Source organism: Girardinichthys multiradiatus, chromosome 3 (genome assembly GCF_021462225.1).
Source record: "Girardinichthys multiradiatus isolate DD_20200921_A chromosome 3, DD_fGirMul_XY1, whole genome shotgun sequence".
Lineage (NCBI taxonomy): Eukaryota > Metazoa > Chordata > Actinopteri > Cyprinodontiformes > Goodeidae > Girardinichthys > Girardinichthys multiradiatus.
In genome coordinates, this window is record NC_061796.1 from 25,955,395 (window position 1) to 25,982,194 (window position 26,800).

The window sequence follows — 26,800 nt, forward strand, 5'->3', positions numbered from 1 at the left end:
ATGCTTCACTCTGGGCATGCAACAGTCTGGGTGGTACGCTTCTTTGGGGCTTCTCCACACCGTAACTCTCCCGCATGTGGGGAAAACAGTAAAGGTGGACTCATCAGAGAACAATACATGTTTCACATTGTCCACAGCCCAAGATTTACGCTCCTTGCACCATTGAAACCGACGTTTGGCATTGGCATGAGTGACCAAAGGTTCGGCTATAGCAGCCCGGCCGTGTATATTGACCCTGTGGAGCTCCCGACGGACAGTTCTGGTGGAAACAGGAGAGTTGTGGTGCATATTTAATTCTGCCGTGATTTGGGCAGCCGTGGTTTTATGTTTTTTGGATACAATCCAGGTTAGCACCCGAACATCCCTTTCAGACAGCTTCCTCTTGCGTCCACAGTTAATCCTGTTGGATGTGGTTTGTCCTTCTTGGTGGTATGCTGACATTACCCTGGATACAGTGGCTCTTGATACATCACAAAGACTTGCTGTCTTGGTCACAGATGCGCCAGCAAGACGTGCACCAACAATTTGACCTCTTTTGAACTCTGGTATGTCACCCATAATGTTGTGTGCATTTCAATATTTTGAGCAAAACTGTGCTCTTACCCTGCTAATTGAACCTTCACACTCTGCTCTTACTGGTGCAATGTGCAATCAATGAAGACTGGCTACCAGGCTGGTCCAATTTAGCCATGAAACCTCCCACACTAAAATGACAGGTGTTTCAGTTTCATTGTCCAACCTCTGTATGTCTTTACTGTTCTTTTCAATGTTCACAGCTTGGATTTAGGCCTGGGCTTTGACTAGGTCATTCTGTCCCATGGATAGATCTAAAGCAAAACATTGCAACTCTGGCTGTTCCTTTAGGGCCTACTGGACCTCCACTTCAGCCTCAGGCCTTTTGCAGGCTCCACAGATTTTACCAAAAAGTTTCCAGATTTCATCCTGATCTCCAAAGGTCTCCTTTAAACCTTTTTTCATAAAGACATCTCTGACAGTGGGAACTGTTAGTCTGAAGCACTGTGATGTGTATATTTATAGTAGCCTTCCTTCACTTTGAAGACATAAATTAGTTTAATTTTCATGTCCCCTGTCATTTCCTCAACCATCTTTTCCCGACCTGTCTCACAAACTTTTGAACTCTGGTATGTCACCCATAATGTTGTGTGCATTTCAATATTTTGAGCAAAACTGTGCTCTTACCCTGCTAATTGAACCGTCACACTCTGCTCTTACTGGTGCAATGTGTAATCAATGAAGACTGACTACCAGGCTGGTCCAATATAGCCATGAATCCTCCCACACTAAAATGACAGGTGTTTCAGTTTCATTGTCTAACCCCTGTAGCTCTGCACGTTACAGTCTACCTTACATTAAAGTTTCTTCGCAATTTGGGAAATATTTTTCACATGATTACTGAAATCTTTCCTTCATACCTAAATCAAGCAGCAAAATTTCAATGTAACCTTTTACTGACGGAGAGGGGCTGATAAAAACAACTGAATTTGACCTATGGCAAAAAATCTTAGTTGACTTTTGATGTTTAAGTCTTCTGTTGCTTCCACAATCAGATTCCTGAGATTATTTCTATATATCTACACAGTATGATCAACACATAACAGCATCAGTCAGTGTATGTAAATGTCAATGTCCTTCCTGGATATATTAATAGGTGGGTGAAATTAATTATTTTGTTTACTTAAGAAAAACAGGAAAAAAGCTTAATTGTTTGACAATGATATATTAATAAATTTTACAAGGTTTTTGAAGAAATATTTGTATTGGCATATTTTGAGTTATATTTACTGAGGTCTAAAGTTGGTTTTGTTTTTCTTTCCTTTATAGGAAGAGTTGTGGGCTTCTTGATACAAAAAAATTTTGACTGTTTAAAAATTATGTCACAAGAACTAAAATGTCTTTCATTTCTATGTTGATTTATTTGTGTGTACAAAAATGTATGTACACATCTGTTGCATTTATCCCATGCCATCTGATAATTTTACCAACTGGAAGCATATTCATTCTAAAGAGTTTTGAGCCAAGCACTGTACCCTGTGGTACTCCCTGGAGTGTGAAGCAGATTTATCATTTACATAAGCAAACTAGAATCTGTCAGACAAATAAGATTTAAACCAGCCTAGCGCTGTTCCCCTGATCCCTACAGCATATTCCAGCCTTTCTAAGAGAATATTGTGATCAACTGTATCAAATGCAGCACTGAGATCTAACAGGACAAGTACAGACACAAGTCCACTATCTGAAGCTATAAGAATATCATTAGTCACTTTCAGCAGGGATTGTGTTTGGAAGGATGCCAATGATTTTATTTTTAATAGAATCAATTTTATTACTGTGAATTAGCGCTACATAGATGGCACTGAAATAAATTGAATAGTGGATGTATATTAGGATCAAGTATGTGGAATAAAGGGTTCAAATGCAGTAGGATTGGGTACATTACTTTTGCTATCTCGTTATATGTGTTTCCTTCCACATAGAAGAATGAACTGACCATCTGGGTATGTAAGTTCAATGTTCTGAGTGCCCCTCAATTAATCAGATAGGTATTAGCTGAATGAATCAGAAAACATGTCATGCCATGCTGCGATATTTAAAGAGCAGTTTTGTAAATGCAGTAGCACGATGTGTAAGAGCTATGGGGCTTTGCTGTGAAGTTTCTGAACATTTTCAAAAATTCTAAAACTTGTTTATCTGGTTATCAAATACTAATGCCTAGGAATGTGATGTCACAATGTTTTCTACCTGAGGCTGTATATCTTCCTGTGCTATTGAAACACAAATGAGACATGCTATTGAATAATGGTGGTAAACATTTATGTTTCAGCACATTAATCAGTGATAACTAAAATGTCCCATTTCTCTGTGGAAAATTTTTATTACACCTGAATTAAGTGCCAAGGGACAAAAGAAGGGGTGGGAGTAACCTGAGAAATGCACATTAATTTAATTTAATAACTTTTTTCACAAATTAAGATTAAATGAATATTACAAAAATATTAACTGTATGCATAAACAGAACATGGAAGTATTCAAAAATGTGTCTACATGTCAACCTCTAGAATGTTTGGCATTGCTTTACCTGTCTGTTCACTAAAGAGCTGTCCTGTTTCATGTTGTAATATCGATGTCAAAGCCATATTTCCCTGTTTAGTTCATATCTTTATAACCTTGTTTATAAAATCAATTAGGAACATTTTGCTATGGTGTATCTCGGTTATTGGTGAAGAAAATGCAGTTTTGTTATCTTTTTTTTTGTTTGTTTTACCTTTTTTAGCCTCCGTTTTAGGATTGGGAAAAACCTTGAAGATCCTGTGACTAAACATTTTGTTGAAGGAAAGGATTTGAGCCAGAGTGCATTTTAACTGGCTAATATTTCTGCAACTGACACCAGAAGGCATGCCTTTTAGTTCAGACTGAAAAGAGACTATCTCTAAATGATGTCAGACACTGCAAAATAAGCCCAACAGCTAAGCAACATTAAAGGTTACTGTCAGAAAGATTAGTGTGGGGTGCAAAACTGGTTGGACTAAACTCCACCAGGACAAAGCGGTGAAGACAAAAGCTCTTTTTACCAAAATGCCAAAGTGATACCTGGCTACATTCTAAAACATTTTCATTAACAAGGGAGCCGGTTTCATTCAGTTTACAGGGATTTCCATATTAATATGTCTGAGGAAGTGAACCTGTGCGTCGGCAGCACCCTCTGTAATTTCTTCAGCACAATCAATTACAGGAGTCTCTGAGGTGTTTCAATAATAGGACAGAAAGATGGAAGAGGTGGGGGTGGGTCTACGAGGTGTTCTGTTCACATCCAATTCCTTCACTTGGAAAGCAGAGGAGGAGCAGGGAAATTTCTTCACACAAAGATCAACTGAAAGATGCAGCCTTTGTGGCTATCAAATAGATAAAAGCTGAACTCAGTGTAGGCATGCATGTTGTGTTCTATCTAAAAACAAAAAAATGCCTTCAGGTCATCTGCATTGCTGGGTCTGGTGTCTCTCATCTTCCTCTTGACAATGCCACATATATTCTATATGGGGTTCAGGTCAGGTCAGTTTGCTGGTCAAAAACATGGTCAGAGAACCAGCTCTTATTACTTTTGGCAGGGTGAGCAAGTGGCAGGTCCTTTTGGAAAATGAAATCAGCATCTCTATAAAGCTTGTCAGCAGAAGTAAGCATGAAGCTCTAAAGTGTCTTGTAGATGGCTGCATTGACTGTGGACTTCAGAAAACACAGTGGACCAACACTAGCAGATAACATGGCACCTCAAATCATCACTGTGGAAGCTTCACACTGGACTTCATACAACATGGATTCTGTACCCCTCCACTCTTCCTCCAGACTCTGGGACCTTGATTTCCAAATGAAATGCAAACTTTGCTTTCATCTGAAAAGAGGACTTTAGAACACTTAGCAACAGTCCAGTTCTTTTTCTTCGTTTCCCAGGTAAGATGATTGTATCCCATGTGTAGGACTTGTCTGTGTATAGTGGCTCTTGAATCGCTGACTCCAGCATTAGTCCACTCCTTGTGAAACTCCCCAAAATTCTTGAATGTATTTTGCTTGATAATCCTCTCAGAGCTGAGGTTAACCTTGTTGCTGATTCAACTTTTCCTACCAAACTGCTTCCTTCCACTAAACTTTCTGTGAATATGTTTGTATCCAGCACACTGAACAACCAGCTTCTTTTGGAATGACCTTTCGTGGCTTGCAAGGGAGGGTGTAAATGACCGTCTTCTGGACGTCTGTCAAGTCAGCAGTCTTCCACCTGATTGTGTAGCCTGCTGACCCAGACGTCCTGAGCATTTAGAGGCTGACAAAATATTGAACAATTTCACAATATTCTATTTTTTTGTTATCTGTATTTGATAAAATGGGATAGAATGCTTTGGAGTAGAATGCCGGGATGTGAAACATAGAGGAACTATGCAACATCTAAATTTCATTCAGTCAACATGGCTATCTGCTTTTGTCCATTCGAAAGAAAAAAATATCACTGTTTCACTTAAACAAGGCATCTGAATCTCTGCTGCAGTCAGTTGCAATGCTTTTAATCTCTCCCACACTAATAAGAGAGACCATACTAAATGAGTCATTTCTTTGACAATGAATACCAAAAATCTGTTGCACTTTCACACATTTTCATATTATGACATGTAGAAGAAGTGTCCAAGTTAAACTGAATATTCCGTGCAATACTTTGCAATTTCATACAAAAGCAAAGAAATATGCTACCTAGCTGGAGGCTTACCATCACAGTGGTGCACACACCTTTAAAGTGTGACGTATCATACATGAAAGCAGAAATACAGGTGTTTGGACTTTATCAACTATCCAGGTACCCTAGCCTCTTCCCACAGTACAAAAATATGACCAAGGTTAATTGTTCTCTCTAAATCGCCCTTAGATATGTGTGTGTGTGTTTGTGTGTGTGTGTGTATGTGCACGTATGGTTGCTTGTCCTGTGTTTCTCTGTGTTGCCCTGTGGTGGACTGGCAAGCTGGGTGTACCTTGCCTCTTGCCCAATGACCACTGGAGACAGGCACCAGCTCACCCATGACCCTGGAAGGATAGGTGGGTGTAGACAATGGATAGATGGATGGTCTTAATCAAGACTTATGTATTTAACAAAATATGAAAAACTGCAAAACCGGTGCAACCATACTGTTTTTACTGGAATTAACATGACTATCAGCAAGCAAATAGTATTAATGCAAGGATTTGGTTCAGTGATCATCAGCATCATCAGAACATCTCAATGAAAGCAGAAGTTTAGTCAGTTTGTAGCTCCAGGTTCACTCAAGGATAACAATGTCAATAAGGGAACATAGCAATAATCTCAGATAAACTGGTGTTGTCCTCCATTAGTCTGGGAAGTAACATGGACATTTTTAATCAATTCCAAGTTTAACAATGTTCAATAAGATAGCTTACTCCAAAATGGAAACCATTCAAACAGCTGGTACATCTGCCAGAAGTGAGACTTCCACCTAGTTTAAAAATAAGGTCAGGCCGCCATCTGAGTTTGCGCTTTGGCTTCTAAAGTGACCACAACACACCAGGATCCATGTCCTTGGAACAGATAAGGACAGAGTTGATATGCTTGGTTAGAAGGCAAAGCATAATCTAGATGAAAGTCAAATGCACCACAAACACTTAAAACCAAATGTCAAGCACAATGGTGGAGACAATAAGAACCAGGCAGTCACTGAGTCAACAATAAACTCCTTTGTATACCACAACTATCTAGAGTTAAATGTCTGGGAATTTGTCTGACAAATTCTGTAGCCTAAGAGGACAATTATCCCAAGAACAGCAGTAAATCTATGACAGAATGTCTGGAAATAAGCAGAATGGAGTTGCAATGAGTCAAAGTGTCTTCACCTGAACCTGACTGAACTGCTGTGGCACCTTAAGAGAGCTGGTAATAGGTAAAGGCCAACCAGTCAAAGTGAAGAGCATGAGGGCTGAAATTGCTCCACAACAATGTGAATTCACAATTAAATGAATAAAATTGCTGCCTAATGTTTATTTTGACAGGCTTATGTTTTAATTCATTCTTTCAACATTTCATTTATTTATCCTTGATGATATCACACTGCCAGAGATTGTTCTCACAAATTGTACCAATCCTTGACATACTAGGTTTAGTACTTTGAAGCACAACATTTGATTAATCCAACTCACCAGATGTTCCAGACTGATAATGTGCTACTACCAGCAAACAAACAGCCCAGAAGCTTTCAAGTTGTGCAGTAGAACCTGAAGGGGTGTTAAGGTGTATAAACGGTCCAGTCAGCTCTTCTTCAGTAATATCAGCTAATCTCCTGATATATACAATGTGAACTGAGTAAACAGCGGTCACATGTACAGCCCAGTTTTCAATTACCTTGCAGTTAACCTCAACAACAAGGTCTTTGCTGCTGCTCAGCACAGCAGGCCATCTCTGCCCCTCTGTTTCAATCCTTTCCCTCACACTGATCTGTCTTTACCTTTAGCATACAACTGTTCTCTATGCCTTCTCAAGACCTGAGTGTAACACTAACAAATGAAAAACATATTTACTATACCTCTGCAAAGCAAAGTCAAATTTTCTTTTTAATTACAAATAACTACCTTGTGCTTTGAAACATTTTTCCCTTACAATAACATTTACTAAGTTTCTAACTTTACCACTTGCTGGGGTTTCTCCATTATTGCTGAATCATTATTACCTTCATTGGGTTTCATGGTAATAATGAGATAATGCGGCTGCTGCTCATGGTTTACAAGTCAGGTGGTGGTGGGGGGTATTAAAAATTGGAAGCCGCTATAAATAACTATAAGTGGAATGAGAGTAATGCATAATCATATCTGTTCTTCTCATTTACCCATTTACATTGGATGAGTTTCTGCTTTAGCTTCTGTGATTTGTATTCTATTTATTATGAAAGTGTAACGAAGTCAATTTTACAGTATATCTTACTTACAGAGTGTACTACTCATAGTGATGTGTTGGTTCATCTTAAACCTGGACAAACTTCATGGTGTTCAGTGCATTCTTTTAAACGGCTTTTATAAAGCAGTTGCAGGGTGAGTCATGTCATTCAGTGCCAAGGACAGGCATAAGGGGTTTGTACATGGAGGAATTTTCAGGATCAAAATGTAATTCAGAGCACATGATGCATGATTTACTCAGAGGCTGTCTATGCATTCTAAAAATATCAACCACAAGCTCTGCTCCCTTTCTCCATTTATCATTTTATATCCACAGACTGTCATGTGACAGCAGTTCATCAGGATGTGATATTGGACTGTACAGCCTGCACCAACTATCAGCCAGGCAAAATTTGCATAATGACTATAATATGTGAAATATCCAGGTTGGCTCCTGCATAAACACATGCCAGTCATCATCATGAGAAATCATTACTTTTTCTTCCACCAGCAAGACGCCAGTGGGTTGGGATTGATGCTGCTGATGATAAGTTGCATGGACCACTGGGGCACATTTCTGTGTAATATATCAAGGCAGTCTCATGGCAAAACATGAAAGAGTACCAAAAGTAATCTGGAACATATCCAAACAAATAATTCTGTTTTTTTATTACCAAGTCAGTGATTAGGCTGGGCAGAAATTAAGTGAAAATCATCCTGTCAGCTCTCAAATGTAATTGCAGTTTTAATAAATGGCAATTTATGTGCATGTGAATTACTTTTATTTTCTCATTTTCTTAGTTATGTCTAAGCTGTCATTGAAATGAGACAACTGTAGCGGGAGGTAAAATATGAAGTACACAAATGGCAGACCATTGACAGAGGAGTCAGTTTCTTTTAGTGAAGGAAAGGAAGCAGTTAAAATCAGACTGCAATATAAGTAGTGCTTTAGTATTACTGCAGATTCATAGCACTTCATAGTAAAGTAGCAATGTTTTTAAAACAACAAAAAACACCCACATATGATGTTTCACAATAAGAGCACAATGTTCAAACACAGTTAAGATTGTAAAGGCTCGGTTATAGACCAGCTTCAGTGTTAAGGTGCGTTCACACCAAACGCGATTTATGCGAAAGGAGCGGCCAATTTACATGTTATCCCTATGTAGAGGCGCGTTCAGGAGCGGAGGGCGCGGCGCGGAAGGCGCGGCAAGCGAAGCGGGAGCGATGGACGAGTTGAAAAATCTGAACTTTTTTCTGAATTTGCGTCGCGTCAACCAATCAGGGACTGGATGTGGCTGTGACGTAGGGTGAAGGACCAAAGCGGAGAAGAAGCAGTTGTCAGTGAATATGGAGGACCAGATCATAGTGGCGGTGTGCAGCAAACCAGAGTTGTATGACTCAACTAATTACTTTTACCGAGACAAGTACAGAAAGGACCTGGCCTGGTTATGTTTAGGCACAAATATCTTATATTTAGGAGATGTGGACATTAAAAATCGGCTGTTTTTTTACTGAGCTGAGATTTATTTACTCACCGAAGACAGATGGACAGGCGTTCAGCAGCGGGGATACAGCGCCGGTAAACCGCGGTGCAGTTAGTTTGAAGTTGGATGTTCAAGCTCCGCGGAGTTAGCGGCATCTAGCTCACGGTTGATCCAATTCAGGTGCTCAGATTTTCCACGATTGTTTGGTTCGGAAACTTATTGACGGTCCCTAGTGAACCACCGCCCGTCAGAAGAGGGAGCAACAGAGAGCAACTAGCCGAAATCTGGGTGCCTGACTCGGATCGGCCGTGGGCTGGATGCCGCTGGCTCCGCGGAGCTTGAGTGTCCGGCTTCAGGCTGGCTTCACTGCGGTCGCCGGTAGTTGGCGTCCCGGAGGCCGATTCGTCTCCCAACGCTGGGCAGCAGATCTTCGAACTGGGTCCTGGATAGACGGAAGTACCGCTAAAATCAACCATCATCCAGACGCAGCTCCTGGAGTAAGTGGTGGTACTCTCCGAATTGTTCCCGTCCCTGAAGAATCTGGTGAACCCAGGGACATTGATGTCGGCGGCGTTTTTCGGCTCTCCACAAGTAAAACACCGTGATTGTCCGTGAAATCCATGTCCAGCATGTTCAGTTGAAACCAGCAAGCAGCAGATGGAAGCTCCTCCTATTTGATGACGCGGCAAAGCGTTGCCGCTTGTTGCCGAATGCCAACGCGGAGTTCACGCGGAATATGAAGCGGGCAAAAGCACACAAATGAGGCGAAAAATTTGCAGAAATCGCGTTTGGTGTGAACACACCATTACAAAGAACAGTGCTAACGGTGCATGGACCTGAACAAGTGATGTAGTCATTTATACTTAACACCAATGCAATATTCTACAAAAGGGACAGGTGGCAGTACATTACAAGTGAAAATAAGAGAAGAAACACTTGACTCACACATCAAAAATGGCTGCGAACATACTCTACTGACCAAAAGTTATAGATACACTTTTTTATACACCAGGCGCTCTCCAGCGAGTCCCGACCCCAGGCCTGGCTCCAGGGTGGGACCCCGTCTCCGCCGTACCGGGCGACGTCACGTGCCTCGATTTTGTAGTCGTCATGAGGGGTTCTTGAACCGCTCTTTGTCTGACCCATCACCTAGAGCCTGTTTGCCATGGGAGACCCTACCAGGGGCATTTAGGCCCCAGACAACATAGCCTCTAGGATCATTGAGCACTCAAACCCCTCCACCACGTTAAGGTGGCAGTTCAAGGAGGGGCAAACAGACTCTTCTTTACCAATTGTAGCAGCAGTCTCCTTCCATGAGTTCTGACCCATTTCATTATCTTTATGATCCCTCACAGAGGGATACTTGGACCCTACAGAGGTTGCATAGGTAGTCCAAATCCACCAGGATAGCACATCAATATGTGCCATTGCCTTAAGGTTTGTTTATCTCCTAGCACAGTCTCAAAAGCATGGAGGAGATTCCAGGAGACAGGCAGTTACTCTAGGAGATCTGGACAGGGCCGTTGGGAGTCCTTAACCCATCAGCAGGGCAGGTATCTGCTTCTTTGTAAAAGGAGGAACAGGATGACTACTGCCAGAACCTACAAAAAGTGACTTTCAGCAGGCCACTAGCGTGAATGTGTTGGACCAAACCATTAGAAACCAATTTCATGAGGCTGGCCTGAAGGCTCGATGTCCTCTAGTGGGTCCTGTGCTCACTGCTTGTACTGTTGAGCCAGGCTGGCATTTACCAGAGAACACCTACATTGGCAGGTTCGACACTAGTGCAATTCTCGTTGCTCCTGGTTAGTAGATCAGCTTTGCGTGTGCTATCAAGTTTGCACATGTTTTTATACATACAAATCTTCAGTAAATCAGGCCCTTTGTGTATAGGGCTGTAGTGAAAAGGATAAACTGAAAAAAGGCAAATGTAGGTCATTTTTCTTTTGTTTGACTGAAAAACAGGGGTCTGAATAAAAAGACTGTAAAACAGACAAGTATCATAAAAACGTATCAGTCTGTACTTTTGTGTGCACTCCTAGGGACAAATAATGTATATTTGTACATAGATTTCAGCTATCTTTCAGCTTAAAAAGAATTTAGCTAATTCATTTAAGCTAAAGCTAACAGAAAAAAAAAAAAAAAAACTGAGCCTGCATAATGAATAGAATTAAAACCCAAGATGAAGTTTAAGTATTTCAAAAGAGCTAAGATGAAGCTCTTAGTAAAATGAGTGTTATATTCAGATACATGGGTCACACAGCAGTGCAGGAGAACTGACCTGTCTGATAGTCCTTGCCACCAGGCTCTCTAGTACTGGTCCTCGATCTTCATGTAGAAGATGAACTTCATCCAGGATCAGGAGACGTACAATTTGAGAAAGAGCCACATCCCCAACACTTTTCCTGGTTACAACATCCCACTTCTCTGGAGTTGTCACCAACATCTGAAAACAAAGTGAAACACATCGATGACTGTTCAAACACCACGTTAAAGCATTAGGAATCAAGACTGGAAACTAAAAGCTGTAAAAAAAAAAAAAACATCTACTGAAAGCTGTTTGCACGAGGATGGTACATTGCAGACTGTAGAGTCCCTGTCAGATCGTCTATTTGTCCCCAGTTTATTTTGCCTCACAATCAATTCAGAAGGTCCCGCCGCCAAAAATATGTCCCTGACACACCTTGGTAGGTTGTCACAAACCTGTAACCAATATGAACAATAAAGGTACTACAGGATTGTACAATTATGGAGGACCAATACTGTCAAAGCTAAGAAAAAATTCATAAATAAGTAAATTAATAAATGAATTAATTTTTTGTAGATAAATAGTTTGCCCTTGTAATTCTTAAAAATAGATGTATTTTCTCTTCTAATACATCCCTGATGTCTTTTTTCCCCAACGGAAAAACCTGAACCCATTTATTCCCATCTTTCTTTCTACATTCCTATATATACATTTTTCAATAATATAGGATGTTAAATATAACCATTATTAATCACCATCTTAATAATATTTTAAAGAATATTGTAATTCAAGGATTATTTCTGTCCCAAATAATAGTGCAATTCCTAAATAACACTCAATACGTCTCATTAATATTCCACCAGCATTTTAAAAATAAACCTTTGAAAACAAAACTTTTCTTGTCTTTTATTCCAGGATGATTTTTCTACAAATTAACAGTAAACACTTCAAACATGTCCCTCAAATGTGTTATCATATTTGGTGTGTAATTTCAAAATTAAAGCCCCACATATGGACATTAACTATGAGTCAATATATTAAAAATATATATTTTTTAAATTGTCTATTATCCCAGTATCACTGTTCAGATTACAATCTATAGATGTCACTCGATCCGTTTCATCCACATCTAATGTGAAATTTAAAAAGAGAACTCCCTCAACATGTGAAATGCATGTTTACCTAACCATATCCATAATCCTTTTAAAATACATCTGTCTGATGTCACAGGCTGATTCATCTCCTTATAAACATTATAAAATGTTGAATTTCACAATTAAAGCAATACTAATATGACAATATTTCCTAATCTTTTGCAGTATTCATTACACCATAAAAATAAATCTGTAGCTTTGTAGAATGAAGCTACATCATCTCTAGATGTCACCCCATTTATATCTGATGTGAAACCTCAAAAATTACACCTCTGGAATATATATAATCATAAGCTTAAAAGAAAAATGTCTGCCAGAGACCGATTCCTGTCGAGGTTAAGATTTGACCATCTATGTCACTAAAAATGAACATATTGGGTGGCAATATCTGAAGCCACCTGAATATATCAATATCATATTTCTCAGCATACATGTGTTGTGCAACAATAGGTTTGGCTATGAATAACCGTTATTAGGTACCCACAGCAATTCTTAACGTGGATAATTTTTAGCAAAGATACCAAGTCAGGGCACCACCTCATTATCAGAAACAGCCAATCAGCTCATAGTCTCTGTCAGTTATTGTTTGTATGAATACCTTGCTGTTGAGGTGTGGTATTATAGAACTTCTTCCATCTCCTTATAATTGCTCCAACAATTGTTGCCTTCTTACCAAGCTGCTTGGTTATTTTCCTGTAGCCCATCCCTGCCTTGTGCAGGTCTACTATGGTATTCCTGATGTCCTTAAACAGCTCTCTGCTCTTGGCCATTGTGGAGAAGTTGGAGATTGATTGAGTGTGTGGACAGATGTCTTTTCTACAGATAACGAGTTCGAACAGGTGCAGTTAATACAGGTAATGAGTGGAGAACAGGAGGGCTTCTTAAAGAAGAACTAACAGGCCAGTGAGAGCCAGGATTCTTATTGGTTGTTAGGTGAGCAAATACTTATGTTGTGCAATAAAATGCTAGTTAATGACTTAAAAATCACAATGTGATTTTACGGATTGTTGTTTTAGATTCTGTCACTCAGTTGAAGAGTACCTATGATAAAAATCAAAGACTTCTACATGCTTTGGAAGTGGGGAAGCCTGCAAAATTGGCAGTGTATCAAATACTTGTTCTCCCCACTGTAAATACATACAGTAAATAAAATACACAAAAAGGAGGAGGAAGGGTCTAATGTTTTTTTATAAAAATGTTCTGTTGAATTTGTAGAAATTGATAAAAACAATCAAATGTATATTGCTGTTATTAAAAGTGAATACATAAAAATCATGTCTCATGTCTGTTAGAATATGCCCCAGGAATTGTTATGCGATTGATTCAGGAAAAAGGAAAGATTAAAGGAAATCTGTGGACTTTAAAGTGATCTACACCAGGTGTCACTAGCTTACAAGTGAAAGGAAAGATTTTACTTTTTGATGATTTTAGTGAGTGGAATCATATAAAGTAAAACAGATACAGTAAAAACAAAATGCACCCTTGTCTTCCAAGAAGATGCACAATCTGAATATGAGGTGAATCACTGAAGAGCTGTGCCACTAATACCAAAACACTATTTCAGACTGTCTATGAGAATTTTTTTCAAATGCAACGCTCAGGTGTAGGAATATCAGCACAGTCTTGTCACCAAAGCTTATGGGTAGCAACATACTATTTATCACCTTCAGCAGAGCAGTTTCAATGTGCCTTAAAAACCACAGTATTATGGTGTTTTGAATAAAGGCCATGAGATTCTAAGGGATTGTTGTTTTTTTTGCAGCAACTTCAGATAATATTCCTGCTAATAACATCTGTTTATCGAATATAATTGGACACAGTGTGTGTAATGTAAAAAAAAGGTAATTTTCACCATGCAGTTGGTTGGTAAACAAAAGTTTACATCAGTAAAGTGAACCTGCCCAGGGGGCAAGTACTCCAGTTCTTCAGTCCCTTCAGAATTATAATGTTGGAATCATAACCTATACCATTCTCTAAAGCTCAGAAGCACACAAAGCACCATTAAGACTAAACAATAGCAACAGTCAAAGAACCTTACAATAGCGGATCAATATAATGTCAGCCTATCATTTATTCCATTGAAAAATGATCAGATTCTGTTCTACACTTGTGCGACGCAATGAACAGTCAGCATGTCTGCCTTTGTTTTGGAATTCCACACGGACTAATTATATTCAACAGTATCAACAAATTATCTGTACCAAATGTCAACAGACACCCTCTCAGCACATTGGTAAGTGCATATGATTCTGGTGCAGTTTTGGTCTCTTGTTTCAAGAAAAATACTACAATGCATAATTAATCATGGGTGAACTGTTTGGCAACTTGTCTGTGTCTGTGAATCCTATTAGAACTCTCCCTATGAAAACAGTTCATTAAATCCCCTCCAGTTTGAATTTAAATCAATGTATTCAGCCATTAGAGACTGCCGTGCTCACAGAAAAGGAAGTGGCTGCTCCTAATTGGAGGTATTGGTTGATCTACACGGAGGCTCCAGCAAATGCAGAACAGGCCAAAGTGCTTCTTTTAATTGCTTTTTAAATACACACCAGAATGAACAAAGAAAATATGCAATTGTTTGGATAACTCATGTTATTTGCCTTCATCAACTAATTAAGAATTATTCAAGAATAATAAATACTAAATACTAAATAAACACTAAATCTACTCGTACTTAAGGAAGATTTTATAGAACATGTTTTACATTTAATTTAAGTAACTGCAGCTCAAAGAAATTGTGACAGTTTAAATCACAGAAATGCTTCATAAACTTGAAGAGATAACGGTACTAACCCGAAAGAGCCAATAAAAAATGAAGGCATTACTAAAATGAGCGCTGCAGCATAATAAAAGCCTGCTTATGCTCAGAGAAAGTGAGGGGGAGTGTCAAAGGATTTACCAAATCTGGGGAAGGTTTGAAATAAACACATGCCAAAAGGTTTTAAATTGACTTCTTAATTATGAGCCTGCTCACACTAATTTCAGTAGATATTACAAACACACAAATATCAACCTTTAGAGATGTACATTGTTGCTTGGGAACAACATTCAATCACTGTCTTCTGTGCATTGAAATAAAAATTCATGCCATACGATTGTTTACATGTTTAATAAAGCAGAGCATTTCATAATACTATTGAAGCAGTGTCAGCAAAATCATAAACAAATAACTGTAGGTCCTCATGAAAAAGGTGACACATTTGTTAGCAGGTACAAATATTTCAGTGTTAAAGAAACCCAGAGTGTTTCTAAAACTTTTGGCCGGTAATGTCCATATATACACGTACACAAATACAGGGGTTGGACAATGAAACTGAAACACCTGGTTTTAGACCACAATCATTTATTAGTATGATGTAGGGCCTCCTTTTGCGGCCAATACAGCATCAATTCGTCATGGGAATGACATATACAAGTCCTGCACAGTGGTCAGAGGGATTTTAAGCCATTCTTCTTGCAGGATAGTGGCCAGGTCACTATGTGATACTGGTGGAGGAAAACGTCCAAAACACCCCAAAGTGGCTCAATAATATTTAGATCTGGTGACTGTGCAGGCCATGGGAGATGTTCAACTTCACTTTCATGTTCATCAAACCAATCTTTCACCAGTCTTGCTGTGTGTATTGGTGCATTGTCATCCTGATACACGGCACCGCCTTCAGGATACAATGTTTGAACCATCGGATGCACATGGTCCCAAGAATGGTTTGGTAGTCCTTGGCAGTGATGCGCCCATCTAGCACAAGTATTGGGCCAAGGGAATGCCATGATATGGCAGCCCAAACCATCACCGATCCACCCCCATGCTTCACTCTGGGCATGCAACAGTCTGGGTGGTACGCTTCTTTGGGGCTTCTCCACACCGTAACTCTCCCGCATGTGGGGAAAACAGTAAAGGTGGACTCATCAGAGAACAATACATGTTTCACATTGTCCACAGCCCAAGATTTGCGCTCCTTGCACCATTGAAACCGACGTTTGGCATTGGCATGAGTGACCAAAGGTTTGGCTATAGCAGCCCAGCCGTGTATATTGACCCTGTGGAGCTCCTGACGGACAGTTCTGGTGGAAACAGGAGAGTTGAGGTGCATATTTAATTCTGCCGTGATTTGGGCAGCCGTGGTTTTATGTTTTTTGGATACAATCCGGGTTAACACCCGAACATCCCTTTCAGACAGCTTCCTCTTGCGTCCACAGTTAATCCTGTTGGATGTGGTTCGTCCTTCTTGGTGGTATGATGACATTACCCTGAATACCTTGGCTCTTGATACATCACAAAGACTTGCTGTCTTGGTCACAGATGCGCCAGCAAGACGTGCACCAACAATTTGTCCTCTTTTGAACTCTGGTATGTCACCCATAATGTTGAGTGCATTTCAATATTTTGAGCAAAACTGTGCTCTTACCCTGCTAATTGAACCTTCACACTCTGCTCTTACTGGTGCAATGTGCAATCAATGAAGACTGGCTACCAGGCTGGTCCAATTTAGCCATGAAACCTCCCACACTAAAATGACAGGTGTTTCAGTTTCATTGTCCAACCCCTGTATGTATGTATGTGTACACGGCTGTATTGCATGTGATGTACAGGTCCTTCTCAAAATATTAGCATATTGTGATAAAGTTCATTATTTTCCATAATGTCATGATGAAAATTTAACATTCATATATTTTAGATTCATTGCACACTAACTGAAATATTTCAGGTCTTTTATTGTCTTAATACGGATGATTGTGGCATACAGCTCATGAAAACCCAAAATTCCTATCTCACAAAATTAGCATATTTCAACCGACCAATAAAAGAAAAGTGTTTTTAATACAAAAAACGTCAACCTTCAAATAATCATGTACAGTTATGCACTCAATACTTGGTCGGGAATCCTTTTGCAGAAATGACTGCTTCAATGCGGCGTGGCATGGAGGCAATTAGCCTGTGGCACTGCTGAGGTCTTATGGAGGCCCAGGATGCTTCAATAGCGGCCTTTAGCTCATCCAGAGTGTTGGGTCTTGAGTCTCTCAACGTTCTCTTCACAATATCCCACAGATTCTCTATGGGGTTCAGGTCAGGAGGGTTGGCAGGCCAATTGAGCACAATGATACTATGGTCAGTAAACCATTTACCAGTGGTTTTGGCACTGTGAGCAGGTGCCAGGTCGTGCTGAAAAATGAAATCTTCATCTCCATAAAGCTTTTCAGCAGATGGAAGCATAAAGTGCTCCAAAATCTCCTGATAGCTAGCTGCATTGACCCTGCCCTTGATAAAACACAGTGGACCAACACCAGCAGCTGACACGGCACCCCAGACCATCACTCACTATGGGTACTTGACACTGGACTTCTGGCATTTTGGCATTTCCTTCTCCCCAGTCTTCCTCCAAACTCTGGCACCTTGATTTCCGAATGACATGCAGAATTTGCTTTCATCCGAAAAAAGTACTTTGGACCACTGAGCAACAATCCAGTGCTGCTTCTCTGTAGCCCAGGTCAGGCGCTTCTGCCGCTGTTTCTGGTTCAAAAGTGGCTTGACCTGGGGAATGCGGCACCTGTAGCCCATTTCCTGCACACGCCTGTGCACGGTGGCTCTGGATGTTTCTACTCCAGACTCAGTCCACAGCTTCCGCAGGTCCCCCAAGGTCTGGAATCGGCCCTTCTCCAAAATCTTCCTCAGGGTCCGGTCACCTCTTCTCGTTGTGCAGCGTTTTCTGCCACACTTTTTCCTTCCCACAGACTTCCCACTGAGGTGCCTTGATACAGCACTCTGGGAACAGCCTATTCGTTCAGAAATTTCTTTCTGTGTCTTACCCTCTTGCTTGAGGGTGTCAATAGTGGCCTTCTGGACAGCAGTCAGGTCGGCAGTCTTACCCATGATTGGGGTTTTGAGTGATGAACCAGGCTGGGAGTTTTAAAGGCCTCAGGAATCTTTTGCAGGTGTTTAGAGTTAACTCGTTGATTCAGATGATTAGGTTCATAGCTCGTTTAGAGACCCTTTTAATGATATGCTAATTTTGTGAGATAGGAATTTTGGGTTTTCATGAGCTGTATGCCAAAATCATCCGTATTAAGACAATAAAAGACCTGAAATATTTCAGTTAGTGTGCAATGAATCTAAAATATATGAATGTTACATTTTCATCATGACATTATGGAAAATAATGAACTTTATCACAATATGCTAATATTTTGAGAAGGACCTGTATACCATATATTTTAAGTGTCATGAACACAGTGCTGGCTTCAGACAGGAACAACATACTGATGATTTATTGCCTGTCGTCACCATATTTTGTTGTGGCTGATGTAGAAAACAAGTTGTGTCAGACATTTTTTACATTACTGACATTCTCTGGCAGGTATAGAGATGGATGTCTCTTTATTCATTGTTAATTCTATACCAGATACGTGTTCAGCATATGGGAGACACCAGTGATATTTTCTGCAGCATTTATTGGGATTTTTGTTACATATGATTGGTCAGAATATTTATGAGGCAGTTTTAGGGTTTTGTGCATATCTGGACACTTTACATGCTCAGTAATAACATATTACAAATTAATTTACAACATCAAATAACTATCTCCATGTAGGAATGAATTCACATATTAAAACAAATTTATATCCAACAACTGGCAGCTATTATGTCTGGAGGAAATCTGAAAACATTTTTATATCTTTTCAACCTCCTCCAGAACACCTCATCATCAATACCACACATCAAGTACTCCAACCAAGGTTATTTTCAAATAAACCGTTAAAGCTAGTCAGCAGTTATCTAAGTCCCACATGACATTTTTTTGCATTTTCAAACTAATGTTTTACATTCAAATTATTATGATTATGCTTGTTGTTGTAAAGGTATTAATGAGAATAAGAAATCATTCAATTTACTGTGCCATGAAAAATATTTGACACAGCTTTTTTGTACTTACATATTTCAGATAATCAAACAAATTATAACATTAGGCATAAATAACCTGAGAACTTACAAAAAATAGTTTTCAGTGTTATGTCAAAACATTGTCTAACCCTTTCTCAATCCAAAATTAACTCTGATTAACCACATTTTTTGGTTAAATTTCAGTAGCCAAACCCAGGTCTGAATAATGCCAGACCTGTGGAATTAATTTATCACCTAAATAGAACTGGTCTGACAATATGAACAAAACATCACCAAACTTACTCCAAGAGCGCACAGATAACTCAGGAGATCACAAAAAATCTGAACATCATCTAATGCTGTCCAGGCTTTACTTGTCTCAGTTAAGGTCAGCATTTACGGTTCCACAATAAGAAGAGACTGGGCATGAAAAGCAGTCCATGGCTTTATTTCCAGTCCAAAACAACCCCGACCAAAAAGAACACAAAGGCTTGTCAAACATTTGCTAAAAAACACATTCAAGATATATATTAATATTCAAGACATGTCCACCCATATCAGCCCAACAGTTTATGAGTTCGAGCTCAATTGATCATGCAGCAGGACAATGATCTGAAGCACACCAGCAAGGCCACCTCCAAAGGTTTTAGAGGGGCCTAGTCTAAGTCTGTACTTAGGTCCGATTCAGATGTTGTGGTATGACCTTGAACAAGCTTTTTAATATTAATAATAATAATAATGCATTTTATATACAAGTACCTTTCATAACACTCAAGCTCACTGCACAAGTAAAAACTAAAACCATAACAAGCTTAAAAACCTTCCACTGAGGCTGAATTAATACAATTCTGCACAGAAAAGTGGGCCAAAATTCCCTTTCACTGATGTATTAGACTATTTTCCAGTTTCACTTGAGGGTAGCACAACAAGTTATTAAATTTAGGGGGAAGTTACTTTCTCACATAAGTCCAAGCTGGCTTGGTTAGCTTTTGTTTTCCTTCGTAAATAAAATAATTTCAAAACTGCTTTGCCTTTTTTTGATATGAAAACTTTCTTAACAATCTAAAAAATCCAAGTGTGACAAAGTCTCATGCACACAATAATCTCCACTACGCAGGGCAACAGAGGAACTCATTTAGTGTCTCCAACAGTTCTGTTTTGACACTGGGAGGAGGTGAGCTATTTACTTAATGGCTCTTGTGAGGGTGATAAGCATCTTCCTCAGGGTCAGCATGTTAGTATGCACTGAACATCTAATTACTTATGCTGCTTCATGGTAAGTAATTAGTTTTCAAAAGAAGATCCTAAAACCACGATGTCTGACCCAAAGCAGTGTGACATTTCACTTTTCAATTTAACTGGTTTGAATCTGAAATAATATATTTGCCTTTAAATTCATCCACACTTCTGTTTTGTAGCACCCTTGTTGAACTAATTCCTCGAAGCAGAATTGGCTTGATAACAGGACCAGCCAATTAAATTCCCTTTAAGTGACTTGACATTCTGAGATATTCCAGCACATGCCTCCTGTTCCACTAAGCTCTGTTTTTGAGGATGCCACTTCTTGGAGTTTTAACTGGTATTTCCTATGTGGATACAGAAAGAGGAGGGGCTCTGGAAATCCCAGGATGTCACCTACCTTTATATTTGCCTCCACATGGCAGCATCCAAACCTTTTCTGTTTCCATGGTAACTACAGCAGCCATTGCAAGTGGAAGAAGTGGGAGGAAAAGGTATGTGGGATAAAGATGGAATGAGGAGGGCAGAGAAAGACAGTTAGTGGAATGAAACATGTTAACTAAAAGCTTGTCACTGACGAGAACCCTTCTAAATGAAGCTTGTGCAACTGTGTGTGTGCCCCTGTGTTTGATCCCCATGAGAGTACACTTACAATTAGATAAATGTGAGAAAATATCACAGCACTCTAAACTGCTCTTTTCTTCTGTTCAGTGGATGATGTGGAGTATTAAAGAGTGGGAGGGATAATACATTTTTAGTACTGGGAAATGGGTCTTAAACTTGCAAAAAGGTGCACCAAGCTCAAAGAAACATGAAAACAAAAGTAAAAGAAATATTAAATCATTTAGTGGTGGCATATAAATTAATTATGAAGCTGATCAGAATGAAGACCTGATTCTTTTGCAATGAAACTGAGTCCATATAATCGAATATTATGGTCATTATTAACCTAGTTAGAAAAGCAACGAAGTCTATTAGTATGAACTAGTATGAAGCGTTCTTAACCTCAATTGGAGGTGATATATTCTACATTGTATATTCTGGTTTAAAATGCATTCATTATTCAACCAACCAAACGTATATCATGCAGCAATTCTTTTTCTGAGTATATCAGACATACACAAGGATTAGGTCGGTGGAAACAAAAATATTTAACAAAATCTTTGCTTTTATTTCACGCAGAAAAGCAGCAACTGGTCTTGCTGCAACATGTAGGGGATTGTGATTATTTATTATAAATATTTATTAAAATTCTAATTAAAAATCATAATTTAGAAGTAATAAATTCTACCCAAAGATAATTTCTTACAAATAAAAATCAGAGATACACACGGGTGATGTGATTTTTGGGCTCACAGTACTTAATAATTAAAATTTGTTAATTATTATTATTAATTGTTAATTATTAACCAAAACCACACCAGTATCCCTCTGTCATCAACCGTTTTACCGAATGGTGGGGAACAATAACCTTATCTTGACAGATAATCACTCCTACACAAAATAAACACAAACGCTGTCTCTTTATCTATGTGAACATTTATTAAAACAACTGCCCCCTTACAGTCCCTCTTACACCTAATTGAGTATGTACTATTCTATAAAAGGGGTACACTACTAACTAAAAATAATTTAAAAAAAGAAAATATATGCGCACTGAGTCTCTATAAAGATCAAACCAGCAGTTTATGGACAAATGAGAATAACACAACAATTTGAATTAACTTGGAAAGTGGAACAGAACCACTACACGGTAAGTCTTCTTCCGTTGGTGCATCTCGAGAGCGGCCAACGGCCTGTAGAACCATAGGGCTACGCACAGGACACAGAGCATCTAGCAGCCCTTAGCCACCAAATCTCGAACTGAGGGTTGTAAAACTCTAAGGCGGGAGCTTGGAGGAAAAACCCCAAGGGTAATAAAATGATGGAACAAGGTCCAGACTGCAGTCTGCTACCAATGAAAAATGTTCAGCTTTAACTCCTGGCTGATTGGCAATCAGCAGGACAAAAACACCCAAACTTGTTGAGCGCAACCATGCTTTGTAGTTTCACAGTATTCAGACAGCAAATCAAAACAGTTTAGCATATCTTACCTTGGATTACCTAGTGGTGATCCTAATTGACCTTAGCTATGCCTCACCCTGCCCAGACCTCTAAATACACCTATCCGATTTAGTATAAAAACAACGAAATTACTTTGATGTCGATTTCTTTTCACTGGCTTGAGGAGGGGTCGTGGGTCTGAAGGAAAATGGGGAGACCTGTAGTTGTAATGCGTCCGTGACAAACTCCAGACGGTCAACTTCTCCTATTTTCCAAAACAATAAAGAAAAATGAGAAACCGTTGCAATCGACTGGAAATCCAAGAGGAAACTCATCTTCTTGGAAACAAAATCCCTGTTGGTTTTCACCTGCGTCTGACGGTCTTTGATCAGAATATGAATCTTCTGATCTTCTTGTATCAGACAGATTTCCAGCTTTCAAGAAATGGCCAGTGCAGAGATAAAAGTAAGCCCGCCCGCAAGCTTCTATTTCGAATGTGCCTCCGAACGTAGTCTCGTGACACTACGGCTGGAAATGGCGGTTAGACGTTTGTTTCCTCGGGCTTTTATAAACTCTGGTGACATCAGAGCTGCAACGCCTGTTGAGCTGTGATGTCTGCTGTTGCGACGCATACTGAGCTGCGTAGTAACAATTGTTTGCCTGACCAAAATGGCGGGTGGCCCAACAGAGAAAACTATTTTCAAACAGCCCAATCTGTAAATGATTTTCTAGTCTTATTGACAACTCAAAGCACTTTTACACAAGAAGTAAAATTTCCCCAGCCGTACACACAAATAGGCAAGCAGTCATACACCGATACGCTGATTTGCAAGCAATGTGGGCATAAGGAGCATGTTGACATGTAGCAGGGGAGGAAGCTAGAATCGAACCTATAACTTTTCAACTGCCGGAATCTCGTCACACTGAGCCACAATCATGGTTTACAGTCACTTTGAGATGTAGAAAGGTAACCTACACAGTCACTTTTTGCTCGATGATAAGTTCGATGATGAGTTCTTCTGCTACTGCATCTACAACTGCTGATCATAAAATTAGAATATCATGAAAGAATTTATTTATTTCTGTAATTCCATTCAAAAAGTGAAACTTGTGTATTATATTCATTCATTACACACGGACAGGTATATTTCAAATGTTGATTTCTTTTAATTTTGATGATTGTAACTGACCCTTAATAAAATCTCCAAATTCAGAATATTAGAATATTACTTAAGACCAATAAAAAAAAAAAGGATTTTTAGAAATGTTGGCCAACTGAAATGTATGAACATAAAATGTATGAGCATGTACAGCACTCAGTACTTAGTTGGGTCTCCTTTTGCCTGGATTACTGCAGCAATGCGGCATGGCATGGAGTCAATCAGTCTGTGGCACTGCTCAGGTGTTATGAGAGCCCAGGTTGCTCTGATAGTGGCCTTCAGCTCTTCTGAATTGTTGGGTTTGGCGCATTGCATCTTCCACTTCACAATACCCCATAGATTTTCTATGTGGTTAAGGTCCGGTGAGTTTGCTGGCCAATTAAGAACAGGGATACCATGGTCCCTAAACCAAGTACTGTTAGCTTTGGCACGGTGTGCAGGTGTCAAGTCCTGTTGTAAAATGAAATCTGCATCTGCACAAAGTTGGCAGCAGGAAGCATAAAATGCTCTAAATCTTCCTGGTATAAGGCTGCGTTGACCTTGGACCTCAGAAAACACAGTGGACCAACACCAGCAGATGACATGACACCCCAAAGCATCACTGACTGTGGAAACTTTACACTGGACCCCAAGCAATGTGGATTCTGTGCCTCTCCTCTCTTCCACCAGACTCTGGGACCTTGATTTCCAAAAGAAATGCAACATTTACTTTCATCACAGAACATACCTTTGGACCACTCAGCAGCAGCCCAGTCCTTTTTGTCTTTAGCCCAGGCACACTTTTTTCTACCACATCTTTTCCTTTCTTTCACCTCTCTATTAATATGTTGGACACAGAACTCTGTGAACAGCCAGCCGCTTTAGCAATGACCTTTTGTGTCTTGCTCTCCTTGTGCAAGGTTCAATGATCATCTTTTGGACAACTGTCAAGTCAACTAGACTGAGAGACCATTTGAAGGCCTTTGCAGGTGTTTGGAGTTAATTAGCTGCTTGGTGTAGCTAACTTTTTACTTTTCTTTAACAAAGAAAGTACTCCTGGATCAGTGCGTCTATGTTCTTTTTGTGTCTCTGCTCTGTTCTCTCAAACCCCCAGTCGGTCGTGGCAGATGTCCGCTCACACTGAGCCCGTTTCTACTGTCACTACATGCATGCTTAGTATGAGGGATTGCTGCAAAGTCAATGCCAGCAACTGTCCGCTGTCTCTACATGCTCATCCAGGAGGAGTGAATGTGCAAGTCACTGACTCGATGCAATCTACTGGGTTTCCTTAGATAGAAAAACTTTGAACCAATTTGAATAATAAACTGAATTCAACTGCACTGTTTACTAGTTAGCAATAATTGTAATGTATGTACCTAACTTGAAATTTGTATGTTTCGATTAAATTTACTTTGTAAAGTGCCTTGAGACGACATATAAATTGCCATATAAATCAAACTGAATTGAACTGAATCAGCACCTGATAAGTAAAATGAATGCTAGTTAAACTGTACTAATATCTTTCCATACCCTGAAATATTGTATTTTCTTTGTCTACACAGAGAAGGCTTTCTCTGATGAGCACAGACTGCACAGTTATACATTATAAACCCGGATTTTGTTTTTAATGAAACATTTCAGTAGTCATTAATAATTCTTTCTTTTTTTTGTAGAAACACGATCTCAATACTAAATTAGATGAGTTTTTTGTACTATCCAGGTACAACCAAATGACAGAGCACACAAGGGTGAATGAATGGAAAAGATTTAAAAAAGCACAACTAACTAGCAAAACAATCTACAAATATTGAGTAGCTGGACTAGAAACAGCAACAAGCGCAAATGTAACTGGATGGCTGTCTTAAACCCTGAAAGGAAAACCCACAAGTTTATATTTAGTGCATACAAAAATTATCTATTAAGGACGGATATTTTTGTTTATAGACAATACGTTATGCATCAATTGTACTATGTGTTGTCACAGTCATACAGTTTTATAATTGTCAGACATCTTTATCATTTTATTTTATTTCGTAAAACATCATCCTTATTTGGTCGGGTGCACTTTCATTTGGTCTTGTGTGCACATTCATCCGGTCTCGTGTGTACATTCAGTCTGTCTCATTTGCACTTTCATTCGGTCTTCAGGGAAAAGTTGACACACAAAACACTGGCTTGGTAAACTGAAGTCAACTGAACGCCAAAGTATAGCATGGCTTCCATGCAAAGCTGCATTAATCTGGAGAAAACTGCATTTTTCTGAAAGCAACTTTATTTACACCAAGCGTGGTGGTGAGTGGGTTAGGAACAAGATGTAATGCTACAGTTGACGATATAAAAACTATGTCCTTCTTGATGAAAATAAGCTAATTTAATGCTAACATTAGCCCAATGTTAAAGTGATAACTCTGTCAGTTTTAGCAGTACCACGTGTGTTAGCCTGTATTGAGGCAACTAGCTGATGTCTGCCCAATTTAGTAACTTAAAGATTCAAAACGGTTCCTTGTACATTTGCATGGGTGACTAGACACACTCACAGCACTATGTCAGCAAACCTTTCAAAGGATATTATTGGTTATTAGCAAAGTTTGGTAAATGTTTTTGGTGGTGTTAATATTACTGCAACTGAGACCTTATGTTTCCCTCTTTTAGGTACTTGGGAAAATGCAGTAGAAGTTTAAGTATTGGGAATTTATATTGGATAAGAGGGGTTACATTAAAATTAAAGGATAAATTATGGGAGCTTCACTAAAACTGTACCGTTTCCTTGCTTACACCAATAATGTTTGTGCACATTTAGCCCACTTAAGGTCCACCTATTTAGGATTCAATACAAAGCTCATGATTCACAATTATGCAAAGCGACCTTTCATTCCCAGTCCCGTAATTCTTCTGATTACAGACCCAACTGATGGTGCTGAGAGGGCTTCCTGTTATCCTTGGTGACAACCCCACATACTTCTACAAAGAAAGCTTTGTAAGTAACCTGTTATTTCTCAATTTCATATTAAGGAAGGACATATGGCCAAAATAACTGTATAACACCAGCTCCAAGTAGCCTATAATACATGATTAAAACTACAAAAGCAATTTTTTAGCAAGGAAATGTGCTCAAATGGGCCCGTTCTTCTGTCAAGGATTTGTACTGGGTCATTTGTCTTCTGCCGACAAAGTATATA

General features: G+C 39.3%; 1 protein-coding gene across 1 annotated transcript in view; it reads right to left on the reverse strand.

Annotated features, from left to right (window-relative positions):
• ascc3 (activating signal cointegrator 1 complex subunit 3) overlaps positions 1-26,800 on the reverse strand; it is a 301,858-nt gene that overhangs the window by 110,369 nt on the left and 164,689 nt on the right. The window contains exon 11 of the mRNA XM_047360681.1: positions 11,203-11,367. Within this exon, the coding sequence (XP_047216637.1) occupies positions 11,203-11,367 (165 nt within the window). The remainder of the gene's footprint in view (positions 1-11,202; positions 11,368-26,800) is intronic.